At 43.8% G+C, this 20109-nt stretch overlaps 1 protein-coding gene across 1 annotated transcript in view; it reads left to right on the plus strand.

Annotated features, from left to right (window-relative positions):
* The window catches only part of UGCG (UDP-glucose ceramide glucosyltransferase), a 331832-nt gene that overhangs the window by 67665 nt on the left and 244058 nt on the right, over positions 1–20109 (plus strand). The window contains exon 2 of the mRNA XM_069630621.1: positions 16680–16821. Coding sequence (XP_069486722.1) covers positions 16680–16821 — 142 coding nt within the window. The remainder of the gene's footprint in view (positions 1–16679; positions 16822–20109) is intronic.

Below are 20109 nucleotides of genomic sequence, written 5' to 3' on the forward strand. Positions count from 1 at the left end.
TGAGGGCCCAGTCCCAGGAGTAGTGGATGCATAACATTGATGGCTTCTGGATACTGTTAGAACTGGGCCCTATCCATGACTGTGGTCGGCGGAATACTGGACCCATCGGATTATTTTCTTAGCATTGAATGCCATGTTTCTCCCAGTGATGGCTTACTTCCCCAATATTTTTAACCAGTCCGTGTCCATAAGATCTGACAACTTAGTTTTTGATGGTGTACATTAGCAAGCCAGGGTGAACCAGATCTTCTACCCGTGCAGATATGGGAATGTGTCGATCCATCTTGGCATGTGGTGAAAAGCGCTTCATTTAGCAGGAGCTGTGAACACAGACCTGGATCCGTTGGCAATTGCATTCTCTGGTGGTCTCGATCCTGTTCGCCATGTGGAGAGTCCTCAAGTGTATCTTTTTGCCACAATATTAAACAACCAGTATCCTCTCTATGCATCCAGAGAACGGGGACCAACTCTTTAGTGGATGCCCTGGAGATTCTGTGGAACAGAATGCTTGCAATTGCCTTTCCTCTTCTACCACAGATTCATCCAGCACTTTAGAAGTTCCGGAAAGTAGTCTGCTCCCTCATTTCTGTGGCCCCATGGTTGCCCGCCAGGTTCTGGTTCTCCGATCTAGTGACCCTTTCCAGGGGTCTCTGATCTTCCTCCCATATCAGCAATCTTCAAGCGAAGGGGAAGATCTAGTACTCCTCCCCACAATCGGTGAACTTGGCAGCATGGTACATGGGGTCTGGTCCCTAAGCCATTCATGGCTTTCAGAGGGTAACCTGCAAATTCTTGAGGCGGTAAAGAAATATTCCACAAGAACCCAATGCTGCCTAATTGGACTGTTTTCCTTTATTTCGAGCCTGGTGGCCTCTGGTGATAAAGTACAAATAAATGTGCAGAACATATCGATCAGTTACAGGCACATATCTTAATTTACTTAAGAGTGTTTCTCGATCAGGAATCTTGTGGTGAAATTATATTTTGATTGCCTCTGTGGATTTTCTCCCAACTCCTCCCCCGGCAACACTCCTCGGATAGCAAATCAGATCGGAATATGGTTTTGCCATAATGTCATGAACCAATTGCGACATCCAACCTGAGATTGGTTTCTTGGAAAGCGGCCTGTACACAGCAGGGCCATATTGGCAAGCACTGTTATACGCAGATTTGCCTGGTTGAGGAAGTCCGGATTTGCACTTGATGTACAATCCAGGCTCTTTAAAATGTTTTTTTGACGGCTCCCATTTATTTGGCAAAAACGCCAACGAAAGCCTTAAAGCTGCAGACCTCAAAGGTAGCAGCCAAGTCCTTGGGTGCCGTCATCAGGAAGCCACAGCCTTTTCACCTCAGTGGATCATCTTGGAGGGGTGGGTTTTTTTTCGTTCTCGCGCCTCAGTTGGAAGAGCGAGAGGACAGGCTGGTCAAAGAGGACAAAGAAGATTCCCTCGTGTTGGACAAGGGAGAGGTGCAAAGCCCACCCATGCAGTGGCGTCTTTACCTTCTGCCGCCTCAAAACCACTCTGTGGTCTTGACCCACGACACCCCGGTGGGAGGCAGACTGTCACAGCATCTGAAAGGATGGCGAGGATTACTTCGGTTGCATGGGCACTAGAAACAGTAGCCCATGGTTACTGCCTCACCTTCATACAGAGTCCTCAGGATCATCCACCAGGAAGCCATTCACTGAATGTTCCAGACCCATTCCTTTTGCAGGAAATGTTGACCCTGCTAGAGAAAGGTGCTATTGAACCAGCACTTGTTATGGCGAGGAACAGAGGACCCTATTTCCTAATCCCCCAAGAAGGACGGTGACTGAGACCTATCTTGGACTTGCACATGTTCCTCAGGAAGGACAAGTTCAATATGGTCACACTTTCTCAGATCTTTCAGGTCCCCCAGCTCCAGGATTGGATGGCATAATTGGACCTTAACTGTCATGTACCAATCCCTAACAAGCACAGGAAGTTCCTGTGGTTCGCCGTTGGCGGTTCTCATGATCAATTTCGAGTTCTGCCATTCGGGCTGACCTCCACCACAAGGGTTTTCACCAAGCTGATTGGGGTGGTGGCAGCGAGTCTCTCGAACGATCCACGTCTACCCCTACCTAGATGATTGGCTGAACAGTGTGCGTCCAACGGACATGCCCAGGAACATCTCTGTATTACCTGCCACTCCCTCCACAGACTGGGCTTCTCCCTCAATTAAAAGAAGTTCCACATGATGCCATCTCAAACTCCAGTAAATTGGAGCAGTCCTGGATGCATCCTGGGGGGTGGGGGGCCTTGCCACCTGAGGTTAGGGCTCAAAACATTTTGTATATGGTTACCGAGTTTCAGAGTGCCCAGCGTCTTCCGGCCGTCAAATATTTGAGGTTGCTTGACCTCATGGCATCCTGCATTGTTCTGGTGCCAGAGGCTTGCCTGAGAATGAGATCCCTCCAATGGGCTCTCGGGACACAATGGTCCCAGTTCTCAGGCAGGATGTCAGACCTTCAGGTTCTGAGCAGAGTCCCACAGGACCTTCTGTGGTGGGCCTGCGAGGAAGGGAGAACCCCTTTTGGCAGCCATGGCCAGAGATAACAGTAGTTACGGACGCCTCACTCAAGGGGTAGGGAGCCCACACCAACGATCTGGCAATCGTTGGTCTCATCAGAGTCCAAACTTCACATTGCTCTTTTAGAGCTGAGGGCAATCAGAATGGCCCTGAAGGCCTTTCTGCCACCCCCTGTTTGGGCAAAGAATGTCTTGATAATGACAGACAACACAGTTGCCATGTACTACCGCAATAAGAGAGGGGTAGGGTCACTACCACTGTGCAGAGAGGCAATGAAGCTCTGGTTCTGGGAAATTCAAGAAGGAATATCCCTACCGGCAACTTGCCGGGGAGGAGAACATGGTGGCGGGCACTCTGAGCAGGCAGACCACAGTTTCCCACAAGTGGGAGCTAGCTCAGGAAGTCCTTCAAGAGATCTTCACTCTTTGGGGAACCCCTCAAGTGGATCTGTTCGCAACCAGTGGCAACTGAAGTGCAAACTGGTTTGCTCCGGGCAATTTCACCTAAGCGGAGCATTAGGAGATGTGTTCGTAGTCGACTGGGAGTTTCTGCTCTTGTACGCGTTTCCCTGTCATTCCTTATGTAATCAGGAGGTTGAAAAAGTTGAGGAAATCTGTGATCCTAATTGCTCCGTATTGGGCCACGACACGTACCCGGACCTTCTGGATATGTCAATCTGCCCTCCAATACGTCTTCCACAAAGAGAGGACGTTCTCTTGCGAGAGGACGGGCGGGTTCTCCATCCAGAGGTCAAAACACTCTGGCTTCACGCATGGTTTCTGAGAGGCTAATATACAAGGATTGGGACCTTGCGGATGACGTTTTGCATCTGCCCAGAAGGCCAGCAACAAAATCCTTATACCGCTGCCGTTGGAACAAGTTCTGCAGCTGGTGTAGGAAGAAAGATGTGGTCCCTTTTCAATGCGATACACCTATGGCGTTATCGATTCTGCTACATCTGGCAAATATGGGTCTCAAGACCAGATTGGAACAGTCAAGGGTTATCTAGCAGCGCTTTCCATATTCAAGCGCAACTCTGAGGAGGCATCCTACTTCAAAATACCCTTAACAAAATTTCTTAAAGGACTCTCAAATGTGTTTCCTCCTACACCATTCCAAATACCAACTTGGGACCTTAATTTGGTTTTAAAGTTTTTTTTTTTTTAGGTGTGCTCCTTTCGAACCACTCCATTCCTGCCCTTTAAGGTTGTTGACTTATAAAACTATTTTTGTTAGTAGTGAAAACATCAGCCCGCAGGGTGAGTGAGTTGCAGGCATTATCCTGTAAACCTCAATTTACCATCTTTTACAAGGATAAGGTTGTCCTTAAGATCAAACCTTATTTTCTACCTAAGATTGTATCCGATTACCATTTAGCACAGAAAATTGTGCTTCTGGCCTTCTATCCTCCACCTCATCCTGGCAAGGAAGAGGAAAGATTTCATAGACTCGATCAGAGGAGAGCTCTAAGCTTTTATGTTTCAAGAATGGCAAAGTTTCAACAACATGACCAACTAGGTCTGCCAGTCACCAAACAAGCTCTATCCAGATGGATCATACTGGTTATTTCGAAGTGTTACAGATTAGCTGGGAAATATCCCCCTAGAATGCTTATGGGCTCATTCCACTAGGGGCCTGGCTACTTTCTCTGCACTTCAGAGGGGAGTTCCGATAAAGGAGATCTGCGAGGCAGCTACCTTGTCCACCATCCTCACGTTTACAAAACATTGTTTGGACACCTCTTAACAATGAGAAGATTTGGGAAGGCCGTTCTATGCTCCATTCTTGACAAACATTTTCTTGACAAACTTGAACTCTCAAATTCTTACTCCCTCCTTAAAAAGAACCTAATACTGCTTTGGCAGTCTATCATAAGATGAGGAATACGTGAGAGGACACAATCCATTCAAAGAACAAGTTACTTACCCCCTGGTAACGTTCTTTCGACTGGACGTATTCCTCATCACCCTCCCAACCTAACCCACTGTAGAATTTCCTAGCGTTAGACCTGGCGATCTATTAGGGTCTGATAAATTAAAGGCACGTATCAAGGGCGGTAATTCTGCATATGGGTGGTGAAAAAACTGAAGCCAGCGGGCGCTGCGGGTGGTATATGTACTGGACAATGAGAGATGGAGGCCCTCGAGGGACATAAAGTTGACTGTCTCGACACACATTGCCCTCTGCTGAGACATTTTTTTTTCCCAAAGCAGCTGAAGCTGGAAACAAAGATATCCTAATATGAGGAATATGTGGGAGGAACAGTCAAAAGAACATTACCAGGGGGTAGGTAACTTGTTCTTCTCACTACAAAACAAATCCTGTAGTGGAATGCTGTCCTAACATCTTCAAAATCAGTAGGCTTCTTTTGCTTTTTATAGTTTAGCTCTCTTGGTACATGTCCCAATAGCTGCTTTGGTTGGTGGGTCAGTTTCCCCATTAGGTTTATTTGTAGTCCTTCTCCAGTAGATAAACCTCCTCCTTTGGGGTGTGACCTTTTTTAGTTTTATTTAAGATCCAGTATTCTGCATGTTTCACTGATGTGAAATGGCCTGGTTCCCCTGGTTGAGATTAGAATATTCTGGAGCCAGCGCACGTGTGTCATTTACCAGGACCTGACCCGTTTATGCAACCACAAGCAGGGCTTGAGATGCTTGTTGAATCACCTGCTTCAATCTGATTTATGTTGCACTTTGTCAGGATTTCTTCCCCCTGGAACCGTACTACATTTCTGTACCTTCTTTCCTACCTTCATGAAGTTTCCACTTGGATGGTCTGAGGGCTGTTCCCGGATCTGCAAAGCTGTTGACCCCTTTGTGAAGTTCTGAAGGGAGGAGTGGGTGGAGTTCTGGGCGATCCATTGTACATTTCCAACTAACTCATTGTGGGCAAATTTTACTCCCCAAATCTATTTTAACAAAGTTCCCAATGCATAATAACTGTCCTATTAGCCTATACCATTTTTCTAGAATCCTCAACCCGGCATATCTGCATTTGGTTTTTTTTGTTGTATTTTTGTATTGTTATACAGTTTTTTTTTTTTTTTTTTTTTTTTAATTGCAGGCAACCGCCACCTTTTAAATATGAAGCAGTAAATGGAAATAAACTGAGCCTTAACCGCAACATTCCATCCCAAACCTATAGTTTGCCGTGGCAAAATGCAGGTTGGAAGATAAGACAAGGAGGCCATGAAAAGACAAAAGTTCCTAGTTCTGGATTGTGGTATTCCATATGCCATACCAATCTGCATCTAACCTGAACTTTCATCTTGTGTGACCAAATCAGTACAACCATAGAACATGTCTATTCGCCTAGCAGTGTAAGATTGTTGAGAAGTGATTGTCCTTGTATACTGTTTACAAGTGGCTTTCACTAACATGATGCATTAGCACCCTGGAAGGTGCCGTTAACCGATGAGAATGCTCACAACGCGGGCTGTATTCACTAAGGAAAGCCCGCTATGAAGAGTGTGAAACCTGGACACAATTAGCCATGTTTTTGGTTAGAGACTTTTATTGCAAACAGAAGGGCTAGGAAAAGGCCTCTCTGACCCTGCTCTAAGAGGGATTTCCCTACCTAATACCAAGGATCTGGCTGTGTCAGGATGTCAAAATCAAAACCGTCCTTGTGGCCAAAAGTTGTAGTCTGGCCCTCACACTATAAACTAGAAGGTGAAAATGGAATGTCTTTAACCTTGGGTGATTGCAAACGAAAGGAAGAATTAACAGCTTCAACACAAGTTCTCCAAGGACGAAGATCCTTGGCTCCAAGGGGTGGCTTCCTCCCACTGCAATTCCCCTCAATACTAATGATTCTTTGTCCAACAGTGTCTTTCTTGGTTCTCATTAGTACTGATATTTACAAAGCAGCTAGGCCTATTAATTCCACTTCTTCGGAAAAGTTCCTTTTGGTCTGGTAAACGCAGTTCTATATCTTTTCTTATGATTTCTGGCAGACCTGCAACTGCCTAGTATACTCCCCTTTGTTTTTGCTTTGTCACCCTGAGTGGGACGGGTATGCCCAGACGTGGGTCCCATGCCTGCTGGGCCTAGAGACCCAAGCTACTCCTCACTGATGAGGCCCAACAAGGCCGAAACATGTTTGGGGATGCTTGTGGTCTTGTGCAGAAGGGATGTGACCTATCAGTTCAGGCTGGACTGCCCCTTTTGGGGTGGGGCCAAGCCTGTTTTTTATATGGTATTTTCCCTTCTGTTATGGCTTGGCAGGCGAAGAACGATTGTCTGGAGGGATTCTAGGTCATTTGGTCAAAAATAAAAGGTCGACAGGTCAACTGGTCGAATATTTTTTTGTGTTTTTTCACATTTTTCTTTTTTTGGGGGGGTCCCCCACAACCCCCTTTTTTTTATTTTTTTTTTTTTGCTAAAAACCCCTTTTTTTCCCTAAACGAAAACCTAAAAAGAAATATATAAATAAAAAAATAATTCGACCATTTGACCTGTCGACCATTTGTCTGTCGACCATTTGACCGGACACCGTCTGGAGGGTTGCCCAGAGCAATGCCAGTGGTTAAGATTCATTCTAAACCTTCCAGCCATCACCTCTTTGTTTTTGATTAGTATACTCCCCTTCCAGGACTGCTTGTATTCACACTTATAATTTCCAGGTATACTCTTAAGCCAGGACTACTTATAGTTGCGCACTTAAAATGTTATGACCTATTCTCCTGTCTGAACTGCTTAAACCTATGTATTTGTAATTGCCTGGTATACTTTCCTGCCAGGCCTCTTGTACACACACGTACACAAACGTACACACCTATCCTGTCAGGGCATATTATAATTCATAAAATGTTCTTACTTCCACATGTGTGCGTACCATTTTTCGTATTGTATGTCTTTGATACATAATTCGTTTTGGGTTCCTCACATATTTGTATTCCATACAATCCTATATTGTTAGGGTTTTATTTGCAAATTACTTTCTTGTTTCTCATTCAGTCTCTTTACTTTCTCTCCTTCTGTGGCTTTAATTATTATAGTTTGTATTTGACGTGGTCACCGAAATACCCAGGGGCCCCCAATGTACTTGGGGTGACTTAACCATTCTCGGTTGTGCTCTCGGTATCTTTCGTGCTTAAGCGGCACATGTGTACCGCCTGCTTTCCTCTCTGGAATGCTCTCACTTCGGTGTCTCGCGTGACCTCGCCTCAGCACACCTGTCTCGATCCAGGTCCCAGTAGGTAAAACACTGCTTTCTTCAATTGCAGCGTGCCCTGGAGTTTTCCACTGGTTCCTGGCGTGTCTACGGTGTGACTTGTCCTCGCAGCATTTCTCTTTCCAGTGCTGGTGAGCCGTTCAGCTCCGTCACACCGGTTTGTGCTTTCAGGCTTCACAAGCCTTGTGGATGGATGAGACATCTTGTTCCAAACAGCAGCAGTCTTTGACTTTGCCTTCCATCTCTTAAATCTCTGCCATACAGGTGTATTTTGAAAACCGCTAGAACACTCATTGAACTTGTGACACCTTTTTTTCTGCATTCCTCTGTCCCTCCTCCTCGTCCCAGTATTTGGGTGATTGTGGCGGGTGACGTAGATTACTTGGATGATAAATCAGATCTATATAGTAAATTATTAGAACTGATAAGGTGGTCTTGCAGCTTCTACATTTTAGACATAGGATGGAGGTTTGGTCTACAAAGTCTTGGGAAAAGGTTTCTCTATTTTCACTAAAAGGGGGTGTAGATGTATGGCAATAGGCCATTGGGTATAAATGGGGGGGTGATCTTCACGGGCACATTGGGAATGCCATGTCTCATCCAACAAAGCCATGACATCTCCCCAGAGGTTGTCTCCTCCTATGTGATCCTCCCTCATATAGCCGACCCCAGGGTCAGGCCCTGGCCACATGGGAGGCGGTCACTGACGGGGAGTCAGTGATGATTCCATTGGATTCTTCACACGGCGTTCCTAACATTTTCATTGGCATCGGATGCTTCATTTCCCCTCCCTCCCCCTTCACCCTAGCACCAGTGTTGTTCCCTACATGGGTGCTAATTGTCTTTTTTTTTTTTTTCATTTTTTTTTTTATTTCTTAATTTTTTTTAAATGATAAAAATAAAATAAACATACCTTTAGTTGCGCCATCCAATGCTGCTATCTGTGTCAGTTTTTTCATGTTGACGGCGTAAGCCATCAACATAATAAACGCACTTCATGAACATCAACACTGCTGTCTCCAGAACACGCATGGAAGGTAAGCTTGTTTTTTTTTAAACAAAAAGACACCATTAGTACCCATGTGGGGGAATTACACGGGTGCTAATGGCGATATGCCCCTCTGTGGCGGGCCAACCCTTTTGGTAACGGCACCACCACCCTTGTACGCTCTGCCCTTTAACTTGGGTGGCAGGCCGTTACCTATAGGGTTGGCCTGCCACCAATGGGCATATTGCCTCAATATGCGCTTGGCTATGATCACCGAAGTTCTATATAATCAGCACATACTAGCGAGCAAAAAGTTTCCCAACGGAGGACCTGTACCTTAGGGCCTCCGGTTTTTAGTATTACTGTTTCTTTATACAATTTGCCAAAACCACATTTTGGGAACTTAAATATTTGAAATGACAAAGCATGTGTGGCTGAATAGTGACAAGATATCAATGCTTAGAAAGATGCACTGACTTTATAGTCTTGCATGATATGAATGATTTTTATTAAAAAAAATTGAATGGCTTTCACCAATACCACAGATAATAGTTTTTTGGTTACTGTGGATTTAAACTCATTATGTAGTAATTCAGTATCTTGGAAAGAGAATTGCAGTAAGAAAAGTATTGTGGTCCAAATAGCACATCACAAACATTTCCTTAACACTATTTGTAACATTGCTATAGACTAGTTTTTTGAGTTTTGATAACATTCTGAGCAGTATTGGCCAAGCGATTCTCCCGATAGGGTGCTGAAAACAGCTCTTGCCAGACCACAATGTACAGAATGGCAGGAATGCACATTGAGGAGACAGACTTCAGTAGCTGCAGGTACAAGAGGAAGCGACATGGGAGGACTACCTGGCAAAAGGGCAGGAAGGCAGTAAGGGCCCATGGCCTAGCCTTGGAGCACCAGAGCAGGTAAGCAAAAGGTGCAAGCTGGAGGCTGGATCACAGGGAGGCCACCTGCTGATTCTGTGTTACAAGACGTGTGCAGTACTTTTCGTCTCTGGCTGCTACGTGGGTAAGGCCAATTTATGAATTAGTGAAGTGGTTGGAATGCTTACTGGCAGGGAGAACTCCCCCCCCCCCCTCCTACCCCAGCCCTACCAAAGTAATGGTTTTAGGGTTATTCTCAGGTAAGATTTTGTTCACAGGGATTGTATTTATTGTCTGTTTGCAGAGAATAGTTGCGTGCCTCCCCCATACCTGGTCATGGGTGGGGTTTAGAGCAATTACTCTACTCCAGAAAGCCCCCACCACTTTACCTTACCGTACCTTTCCATAACGTAGACTGCCATAGACTTACAACATGCATACTTGGAGAGATTTTGTGACCACCAGCTTAAATCTATTCATGGCTGGACTGTACATGTTGCACTGCATTACACACTAACTTACTTGCTATTGTTAGCTAGTCCCACACCCAGAGAGAACTGTGAAGAAAGGCCTGCGTAGCATCTAGATAGAAATGTGAATGTTAGCATGCGCCACACTAAGATGGAGTCGTGATCACTAGCCTGCCTCACATCTAAATAGGATATTGAAGATTAGCAAGTGCCTCACTCGGATGGAATAGTGAATGATAGCCAGCATCACACCTAGACATAATTGCAAGGAGAGCAATGGCAATTAACCGATCCACTAACAATTTCACCCCTCTGCATACACCTCTCAAACTCTAACCAAACACAACAATCCGCACAAACTTCACTACACTGCAACAAAACAAACCACACATGGACTCGCACAACAACACACGATGACTACTGACCATAAAACACCCCAAGCCCATTCAACGACCCATCGGGCTGCGACTGCCAACAGCACATCACTGCTATTGCACTTTTCCAGCTTTTTCCCACTAACTCGCCCCCCCTTCCCTTTTCAGAGCTGCCAGAGTGCCAGTGGACCACTTCAGTGGTGATAGTGTGCGGCACAAATGTCCTTTTAAGATTAACATAACCTTACCCCAGAACTGTGAATGATAGCATGTCCCACACTTAGTCAGAATTGTAAATGGCAGCATGTCCCCTAAAGTTCAATTTAGAAGGCATTCCAACATCACTGAATGTCCCTAATAGCGTCTGTGTTAAAGTTCATTCTAGAAAGTGTGCCTAATAGCCTCACTGTGCTAAAAATCATTCTAGAAAGTTTGCCTAATAGCCTCACTGTGCTAAAGTTGAATCTAAAATATGCCTAATAGCGTAACTGTGTTATAGGTGAATTTAGAAAATGTGCCTAATAGCATAACTGTGGCATTGATGAACTTAGACATTGTGCCTAAATGTACGCCCCCCTGTCCTGCTCTTGTGCTTGATCACAGGCGCTTTACTGATAATCACCATATCGAACCATCATTTAACTAGAACACAGCTGTACTATGACACATTCGGTCTAGCTGTTCTCATAATTAACATGACCCCACAAACTCCACATCATCCTAATAAAACACCGCTAACTGAGCACATTCCGGCTAGCTTAACCGTCTTTTCAGGCCTAACGCAGCCAGAACTCCGCCTGGGTGTCCACCCTCCAGACTGAACCCATCCAACTGATTTCCTTAGCACCTCCCCTACCATTAAGAAGCAGCTTTCATGCAACAACCACACCAGCTGCACACACATCCGGTGTGCCCACGCACCATACCACACTCTCTCTCTACTGACTGAACTGCGGTTCCCGAGGGTGTTCAACCTTCCAGCGCTTTGAGATCATACCAATGATGCATAAGGAGCTATATAAATGCCTAGTAACATAGTGGGAGTATATATTACTGAAAACCTTTTCCTAAGCCAGCTGTGCTTCCTTATAAACCATGAGTGGCCATATCATAGAAAATAACAATGGCAGACGTTTTAACAGTGCGTTGATGACCTGGAAAAGTAGACTCCTGTGCTTTATTTACAGATCAGGCTCAGAAGTGATCAAAGATGCGATTGGGACATATCAAATGAATGCAAAATTAATTTCAATATAATGGTTTTATACATGTAACTCAGACTTTGTGTCAGGATATCACATTCAATTACCCAGTTACACAAATGTAAAGGTTCTATGTTTCCACCAAGACGTTTTCATCAACGTATGTTACTTTCGACGACTGACATATTAACAAAGTCATTTCTCCGAAGCAGTTCTTTTTTTGAACCTGAAAGCCTGTGTTAAGCATTCGGAAAATGAAAGTCAGCTGTAGATTTCACAAAGTAAACGGAGTAGGCCTCTGTACGAACAGTGATCCATTTGTTGCTATAGAAAGTGAATAGAATGGCGCTTTTAGACATCAAGGGAAATGACAGTGTAGTTTAGAAAATTTTAGGCATATTACACTTGTGCAAAAATCGCATGATATGATAAGTTATTTATTATGCGCTTAATACCCATAGGTTTCTAAGCGCGGACCCGGGGATAGAACCCGTTTTGCTTCTTGACGTCTTGCTTCCAAGGCGAACACGTTGCCGCTGAGCTATCCTCCCGGGACTGATGATTAATCTTTTTATAATGGAGGCTCTCCCCATAACTCCACTTTGTTTCTCGTTGTAGACATTAGAATTTGCATTTCTTGTTACATATTTCCACATGTGCCCCTTCACCCCAAGTTCTTTTTTGAAGATAATATCGGATGGTTTGAAACATAATTACTCTTGTGTTTTTTAAAAAAATATACTGTTTGTTGTAAATTTTGCCAGGATATCATGAAGAAATGATTATTGAGCATGTCTCCATTTAAAAAAAATTCCAATGTGGTCCATGAATGAAATGTTGGCACCTTTTTAATGCAAACAATGTGCCTTTTAATTTTTCCAGTGTTGGATTATACATGTATGCTTACCTATTAACCAGCTATTTGCACACAATAGATTTGTTTCAAACTAACTTTTGTAGACAGTCCACTGCAAGAAACTGCCATAAATCAAAAACTCTTTAGAATTCGTGTCATTTTGGCTAATGGCACTATATTTCTGAACACTGTAAAGAGGGCATGGTATCAATAGCAGATATACAGAACAACAGATGCAAGTTTCAAAAACCTTATTTAGAAAATAGGCAGGGTTGGAGTAATTCCTAGCTAATCCTAACTCTAACATGGAAGTAGTTTTGATCATGAAACGAAAGAAAAAATGGTCCTCCTCAGTCTAAGTCAAATTATAAAGGCCTATATTAAAGAAACCTAACCTAGTACCCTTTCTCTAAAAACAAATGTGTACAGTGGAAATAAAGAAATAAAGAGTTTTATCAAAAGAGTGAGTGTCGAAATGAGAAATGGCTTGCATAGCAGTTCCCTTCCCCATGTTTACTAGCACAGGAGTTTATAGGTTTAAAGGGTTCATATGGGTATGTGCCAGGCACAGTTTCATCAAGTTCAGCACACTCTGGCTTACTGAGAAACCTGCACAATTAATCAGCTCCTTTTTAGTTTTCTGTCTCGTTTTCCATGTACAGTTGTGTTCTGAAACAACCATAGGACCATCGTCCTACACAGGACTTCCTCTGCCGGACTCAAGCCTGTTTCAATATTGCCTTTTCTTTCACCACAGCACAATGTTCACCTTCATTTCACAATATTTCAATGTGCACTTTTTTCCGTTCACCTAAAGTCCATTACAGGCTTCCCTCTGCCGGGTTCAAGCCTGCCGTTTCCTTTCACCTTGGGGTTCCCTTCCCCAAGTCTGAATTCTCTTGTTTAAACTTTTTGTTCCTTGGGCTATTGCTATCGAAGACTTTCGAAACTGCAAGGATTTGACTCGGACCTTTGCATGACCACTCCGACATCCCATTAGTTCTCCAATTTTCAAAAGGTTCGTAATGCTCTAATCAGGTTTTTTACTTTGGCCGCTTAGCCCTTTCACAGTCCTTATCAACTGTTTACTTTCAATCTTCCACAAAACATCAGCTTCTTAGGTTGCGGATACATTTCCTGTATTTGCTTTGCTTAATGGTGGTTCTCAATTGCTCCCATATCTAACGTTACTTTATGCAGAATCTTTAGAAGGGCCGATGTTTCCTCGCAAACCATTCTGTTAATCTGTGTCCTTTCTCGTTTCACCATAATAGTTTGTTTCATTTAGCATTTTGCAGTTCTATCACAACCATTTGTTAACACTGCACCCCTGTTAACTTCTAACACGAGCCGGCCTTCAGATCACTCACCGATCATGTACTTGGAGATTTTGGGGCCTTTCTTCAGTGATGCCTTCCTGCTTGCTTACAAGGCCATCACCGCAGCCTTGTGTTTCCTTCCCAACCTTGTTTAGTGTTCATGGGGGTGAGGAGGGCGGCTGGCTGTCCTGGAGCACCTGCAAGGTGTGCTTCTCTGGTGCACACGCCATTCTGTTTGTGTCGCTCACAGCGGTCTGCACACACGGGACTTCTAACAGTTTCCCATGAAATCGGTAGGGACAGTGATTTCTGAGGTAGTTGGAAAAGGGGTTAGTTGGAAAGGGGAATAATACCATGTCTCGTCATTGGGGTGTTTCTCCCCCACTCCCTGGAGACCCCCTACCCAGGTGATCCTCCCTCGCTTGTCGCCCCGAGGGTCTGGATACAAAGCAATAGCCCTTCCCTGATTGCCGGAGTAAGGGATCCCAAAGGACTGGGATGTGAAGCACCCTCTGGTTTTTCACACTGGTTTCCTTGCTAAATCAACACTGTAAACCCTGACATAGCAAGGAGAGATCAAAACCTAAACCTCTTCACTATTACCCACCATCCCCCTCCCCCATTCTGAATTCAGTTGTCACCTTATTTTTTGGGGAAATCCAGTTTCACAGCACCACCATTAATCATTCTTACAGAGGTGCCTGAATTCCCCAAATAGGCAGTAATCAAGACCAGACCGGAGGTTGTTATTACGGTGCTGCTTCCACCTGCAGGGCACGCATTTCCTTGTTCTGTCTTCTTCTAAGAGCAGAGCTGTGGGGGGCAGCTCGGAACCATCACAGGAAGTGGGGCGGGGGGATCCCAAATGTGTCTAATATCCTGCCTGTAGTTCCCTGCTGCCTCATCACCAGTGTGGTCTCTTCACTACGCTAGCAAACGAGCATGATAGAGAGTGCGAATCTGGCGTTTGTAAAAGTATCGCCTTTGGGTGCCAAATGACAGTCCTAACCCTGTCCCTGGTAGTGTGCACAGAACTGAGTCTATCTAAAATGAAGCGCTGGGTTTCACAATGAAATTGCAGGCGACCATCGTAGCACAGTAAGGTGCCCGCGAGGTGAGGGTACAGGTGTTGATTTTCCCACAAAAGGTGTGCTGGCGTTCAGAGAGTCTGTGATGAAAGAACTCCATACCAATGGTAGATGACATGAAATGTGGTTCAAAGGTTGTTGAACAACATAAAGCAATATAAGATTGAAAAGCAGAAATGTTCCCGTGGCATGTCATTTTAATAAAAAGCGACATCCAATCTTGCAGCTGTGATTTCGGGTCATTTACTCTATAGTAAAGTTACAAAGATGAGTAGAGAGCAAAGTAACTTTTCAGAAGTAAGCTTGTTGTGTGGGTAGACCGCAAATTATGCCAGCATATACATAATGAGAATCTAAATGTGTGTTTTCTTAATTCGTCCATTATGAAGCGTGCAATGCAACAGAAGTGTGAATGAGTTAGCTGACTGGGTGAGTGAATAAGTTATTCGTTCTGTTAAGTGTCTTTTAATGTCTTGGTGTGTCACCATATTTTTGGATGTAGATTTGGAAGTATTTGCCACGTTTTAAATGTGAAGATTTGAGTGATAGGGAAGGTAACAGAGGCGAGCTACAGGATGCTTGACATCCAGATATTTTTCTTGTGCATATGTGAGAATTGAAGCAGACAATTGGGACCCTGTTAATTTATTGTAGAGATTTTTCCGTTGCCTGTAATGCAAAGTCTGGCAAAGCTTGAAATGTTGTAATTTGTTATTTTGTTTTCTTTTTTTTTTTTTTTTTTTTTTTTTTTTTACTCTAAGCAGTTGTGTGTGATGTGCAGTGTTTTTGTAAAAACTGCTAACCCCTAGATGGTCAAAGTTCCCAACTCTCCTAAAAGATGATAAACTTTCAATATATTGTTTGACTTTGAGGAACACAATAATTTAAAAGGCTTTTAATCATTCCACACAGTTCTACTCCCCGTCCTCCCCCACAGCAATAAATTGTGCCTGCACTACCCCACCCCCAAACCTCCTCAAGTAGTAACTTGTCTTCCATGTTCGAGTTGTTTGCTTTTTCCCAAATCATCCAAATGCAGCACTTCCTGCTCAAGATTTTTAGGTTTGGTTAGGGAGCTTTGCTTTAGATACATAACAGAGAATCTTGTCGTTCTCCTGATGTTTGATGCAGAGCATGAGATTTAAGCTCTGTTATAGAGAGAGCCATTTTGTAACAAAGTGCATCTGCTCAGTTTGGAGAGCTTGTTGGGGCTTTGTTTTGTGTCCATGCTGCTTGAAATTCTTTACATGTGTTTTTGCCCATTTTGTGCTGCATCATATTGTTTTTAGCTTTATAATTACTAGTCGTGCATATGGCTGCCACTGTTTGTGTGGTTAAAGAATGTGGTCATGATGAATTGGAAACCTCTTATGAAGCTTGGTAATGCTCTCAAGCCATCCTGGCCGTCATTAAAGCAAGCATTGACAAAGGAGGTAGTATGGGCTTTGCAAATGTAGAGGTCCTTTTTTCCACAAAGGCAAAATCAAGTGGTGTGATCATTGGAGATGCATGCTAATTTCTTTTATGGGCGTTCCTGCATTAACACTTCTCGCAGGTGGACTACAAACCTGATTTTTGTGATATACCAGCTTAGTGTTCCCTGCCTATTCTGTGAATTAGTTTAACAAGATGATTTTCTATTGAAAGCAGTCTATTATACAGCAGGGTGGGGCTTCATCTCGAATTCATTTGTGTAGTGCATGCACTTTGTTTTCATTTGTTTTGAGTTTGCAGTAGATCTAATTGCATTTTCTTGTCCTTGTTATATAGGCGTCTCCACCTCAATAAGAAGGCATCGGATAAACAGCCATATAGCAAACTAGCTGGTGTGTCACTTCTGAAACCTCTGAAAGGGGTCGATCCTAACCTCATTAACAACTTGGAATCCTTCTTTGAGCTGGAATATCCAAATGTAAGTGCACAATTTCTTTAAAATTTCCTTTCATACACATACATGCATTTGAGTCTTTTCCACTAGCAGGGGCTTCTTGAAAGTGTGTGTATGCAAACAAAAGGTTTCCCTTCAGACCATGGCACAAGCCCTGAAACTAATAGAGAGTGGGGACGACGACTCATTCCCATATGCAATGCATAGTGATGTCACAGAAAATGAACATATCAAAGTAACATGTCATTCAGTAGGCCTTTCTGTGAATAATCTGACCGGATTCTCCCCAGAAACCTGCTCTGCGATCCTCCTCTTGTGGCCAGGGAAAGGCACACTTCCTGACCCTGGGGGTGGTGTTCTGTGGTAGGATCACACGGTGGTTGGACAGGGGACATAGCAGGGGGACTGGGATGACAAACACCCTTTTGATCTTTTCCCCCCCATAATCCCACCCTTTTGATGGCTCTTTGCCAAACGAGATATGTTGAAAGAACTAACTTTTACAACAAACTACATGTCGCAGAAATCAGACAAATAAGTGGGCTGAAGAGGCATGTAAATGTAGTCGTCGGTCAATTAAGCCGAATAGCCATTGCAGAAAGTTAGGCAATTGAAATTCAAGGCTTCGTACCTGAAGCTGATTTGTTGAGGCATAAAAGGCCCCAGCAGGAAAGCAGCAGAAGGAGAAACCGCTGGAGCAGTAGTTGGAAGGCTGGTAGTAGTAGTAGTAGTAGTAGTAGTAGTAGTAATGGTAGATGTAGATAAGCATGAGGCTGGCAATTCACAAGGACGTGGGAGCACTGAAGTGACACAAACGTGGAGAAAACAGATTTCACCTGAGAGTTCTGAGAGGGTCCTGTGTTCCCAAAACCTGTATTGCAGAGGAAGACTTGCTGGAAGTGAAGCTTTCCTCATGTGAGTCGAGTCGCTGTGATTGCAGAGCCAAAACCGTGCCGGAGCCCAAGGCCAAAAGCAGAAGGCAAGCTGAGGGTCTCGGGAGTGAAGGAGACTCCCAATTAAGGTGGCCGAATCAGATATGCCCTTGCTGGACCAAGGGTGTGGGTCCCATGTGAGCCTGAAGTAGTAGTAGCAGTTGAAGTCGGGAGCAAAGAAACCCACAACCGCAGTGTCCCTGAAGCCGGTGAGTCAAGCACAGCGTTCAGATTCACTTCATAAGCCTTGCTGGTAACTGTAACCACTCAGAAATAACTTGCGTAAAGCAAGTAGAAGTTGTACGGCATCTTTAACTATTGGTTAACAATGACAATGTAGCACTTGCGTGTATTCCAGTAGCTGTGTTAGGTCAAGAGTAGGGATGTAACGGTATTATGGTATACCGTTAAAGATACCGTGAACCACTTAATTGAACAATAACCGTCACATTGTTTATACCGGTATACCGTTCTTACCGTTAAGTTTGCTTTTCAATCTGATTTAGAAAGGCTGCAGTAAGCAACTGCTGCGCAGTCTTGGTCTTGCACTGTTGGATGTGCCGTCTGCCAATTAGTTTCAGTTGGAGCAGTTTTTAATGCCATTCCATAAACCACACGTGCCTGACACAAAATCAATATGTTAGCAATAGGAAGAATAAATACAGTGCCAAGAAGGAAAAGGGTTTACTTTGGGTTGGCGGTTTGGGGTTTATATATTTATAATGGATAATGTTTTCTAAACATATGACAATGGGGGATTTCCCTGGTTCCATCATTGAATTTACATATAATAAGTCACAGTGTGAAATTTACTCATCTCTGTGGGTATTCCCTGCTGCCATACCAAAGTGTAACATGTCCGTGATTACTGAACACCTTTTGGCCTGCAAGTAAACTAAAGGCTGTAACGTAAAGAGAGAGTGCGTGTGCGTGTGTGTGTATGCGCACAAGCGTATACTACCATCAGACTCCATTGATCTGTGGCATGCAGGTTATCAAGATGGCAACATGTTCATCTTCACCAGTAGCCAGTGGGGGGGGGGGGGGCTAAAAGCCGAAATGACCACTTAAGAAAAGCTATTCAGTTTGCTTTGCCAGTCGCAGCAGGGCGCCGCCCCTCCTCCTCCTCTCCACACTTGTGTGTGGTGGAAGCAAGGGGTGGCATTACAGTGGAAAGTATTTTGAAAAGCCCAATTCTGGCCCTGGGTTCCTGGTTTTGTTTTTGATGATAAATCTGACAATTTATGACCTTTTAGAAAATATTTGTTAAGATTAGTTAACTCCACCTGCTATACCGCGATAACCATGATATACCGTCATTTGGCAAGAAGGTTATTGTACCGTCCTAAAACTAATACCGTGACACCCCTAGTCAAGAGGCTATCCCTTTATATAGTAAAACAGTCTTGTTTAAACCCATCCACCTAATCTGTGCAGTTAAGTGTTGCATTATTACCTGAAGCTGAAAGAGTGGCACTACGGCTTCTGGATAATTACTTGGGCAGAAAAGGTGCGAGAAAGCCGAGGAAGGGAAGCTGGGTGCTTTTAAAGAATCTATAAAGACGAATGAACGAACAAACGCTAGCTTGTGGGCAGAGGCCCCTTGTAGAAAGTCATTAAGGGAAGAGTGCCTTGCCTACCTGAAGAGGTTGAAGTGTCTTGTCAGAACTTGCCTGATAATTAAGAAATACAAAGCAGTAGTAGAAGTATCTGAACTGTGGCGTTCTATTAAGTTGTCAGCGGATGTCACATTGCAGTGGTTTGAAGTAGTGGCATACTGTGGGACAAAGATGACTACTCTCATAGTGATAACAGTAGAACAGTGGTTGTTAAAAGGAAGCAGCAACCCAAAGAGAAGCATCCTGACCAATATACTAAATGTACTGCTGAAGTTATAACCCATTGTGAAGACATCCTATAACTATTCTTTTGAGCTGACAATCTTGAAGAAGATAGCACTAATGGTAATCCTGGTCATTTTCTTTGTTGTAATTGGAAGGGGATCTTTTCAACCAAAGACAGAGAATTGTCACCAGTGGATTTTTGTTTGACAAACATTTGTTTTGACTTGCAACTGATAAGAACTGGTTCAAGACTTTTCTTTCTTTAAATGTTTTGAAGCTGACTTTATATCCTGGCGAAAGGATCTTACCCAGGACAGGGGAAGGTCATCCAAATATTGTTTCTTATGTTGCTTTACAATTTACTTTGTATGTTTGTTTCGAGGGACGGCCAGTTTACCAATGCTAGCGATTGTACCCTTAGCCTTTAGAGTAGGTAGGGAATTCCTCAGAAGAGTATGGCACACAAGGCTTTATTTGAAAACGTTTTATACTCTCCCGTCCCCTTTCCTCCATACTTATGGGACATCTCTCCGTCC

The sequence above is a fragment of the Ambystoma mexicanum genome, chromosome 6q, assembly GCF_040938575.1.
Source record: "Ambystoma mexicanum isolate Mex_15411 chromosome 6q, UKY_AmexF1_1, whole genome shotgun sequence".
Lineage (NCBI taxonomy): Eukaryota > Metazoa > Chordata > Amphibia > Caudata > Ambystomatidae > Ambystoma > Ambystoma mexicanum.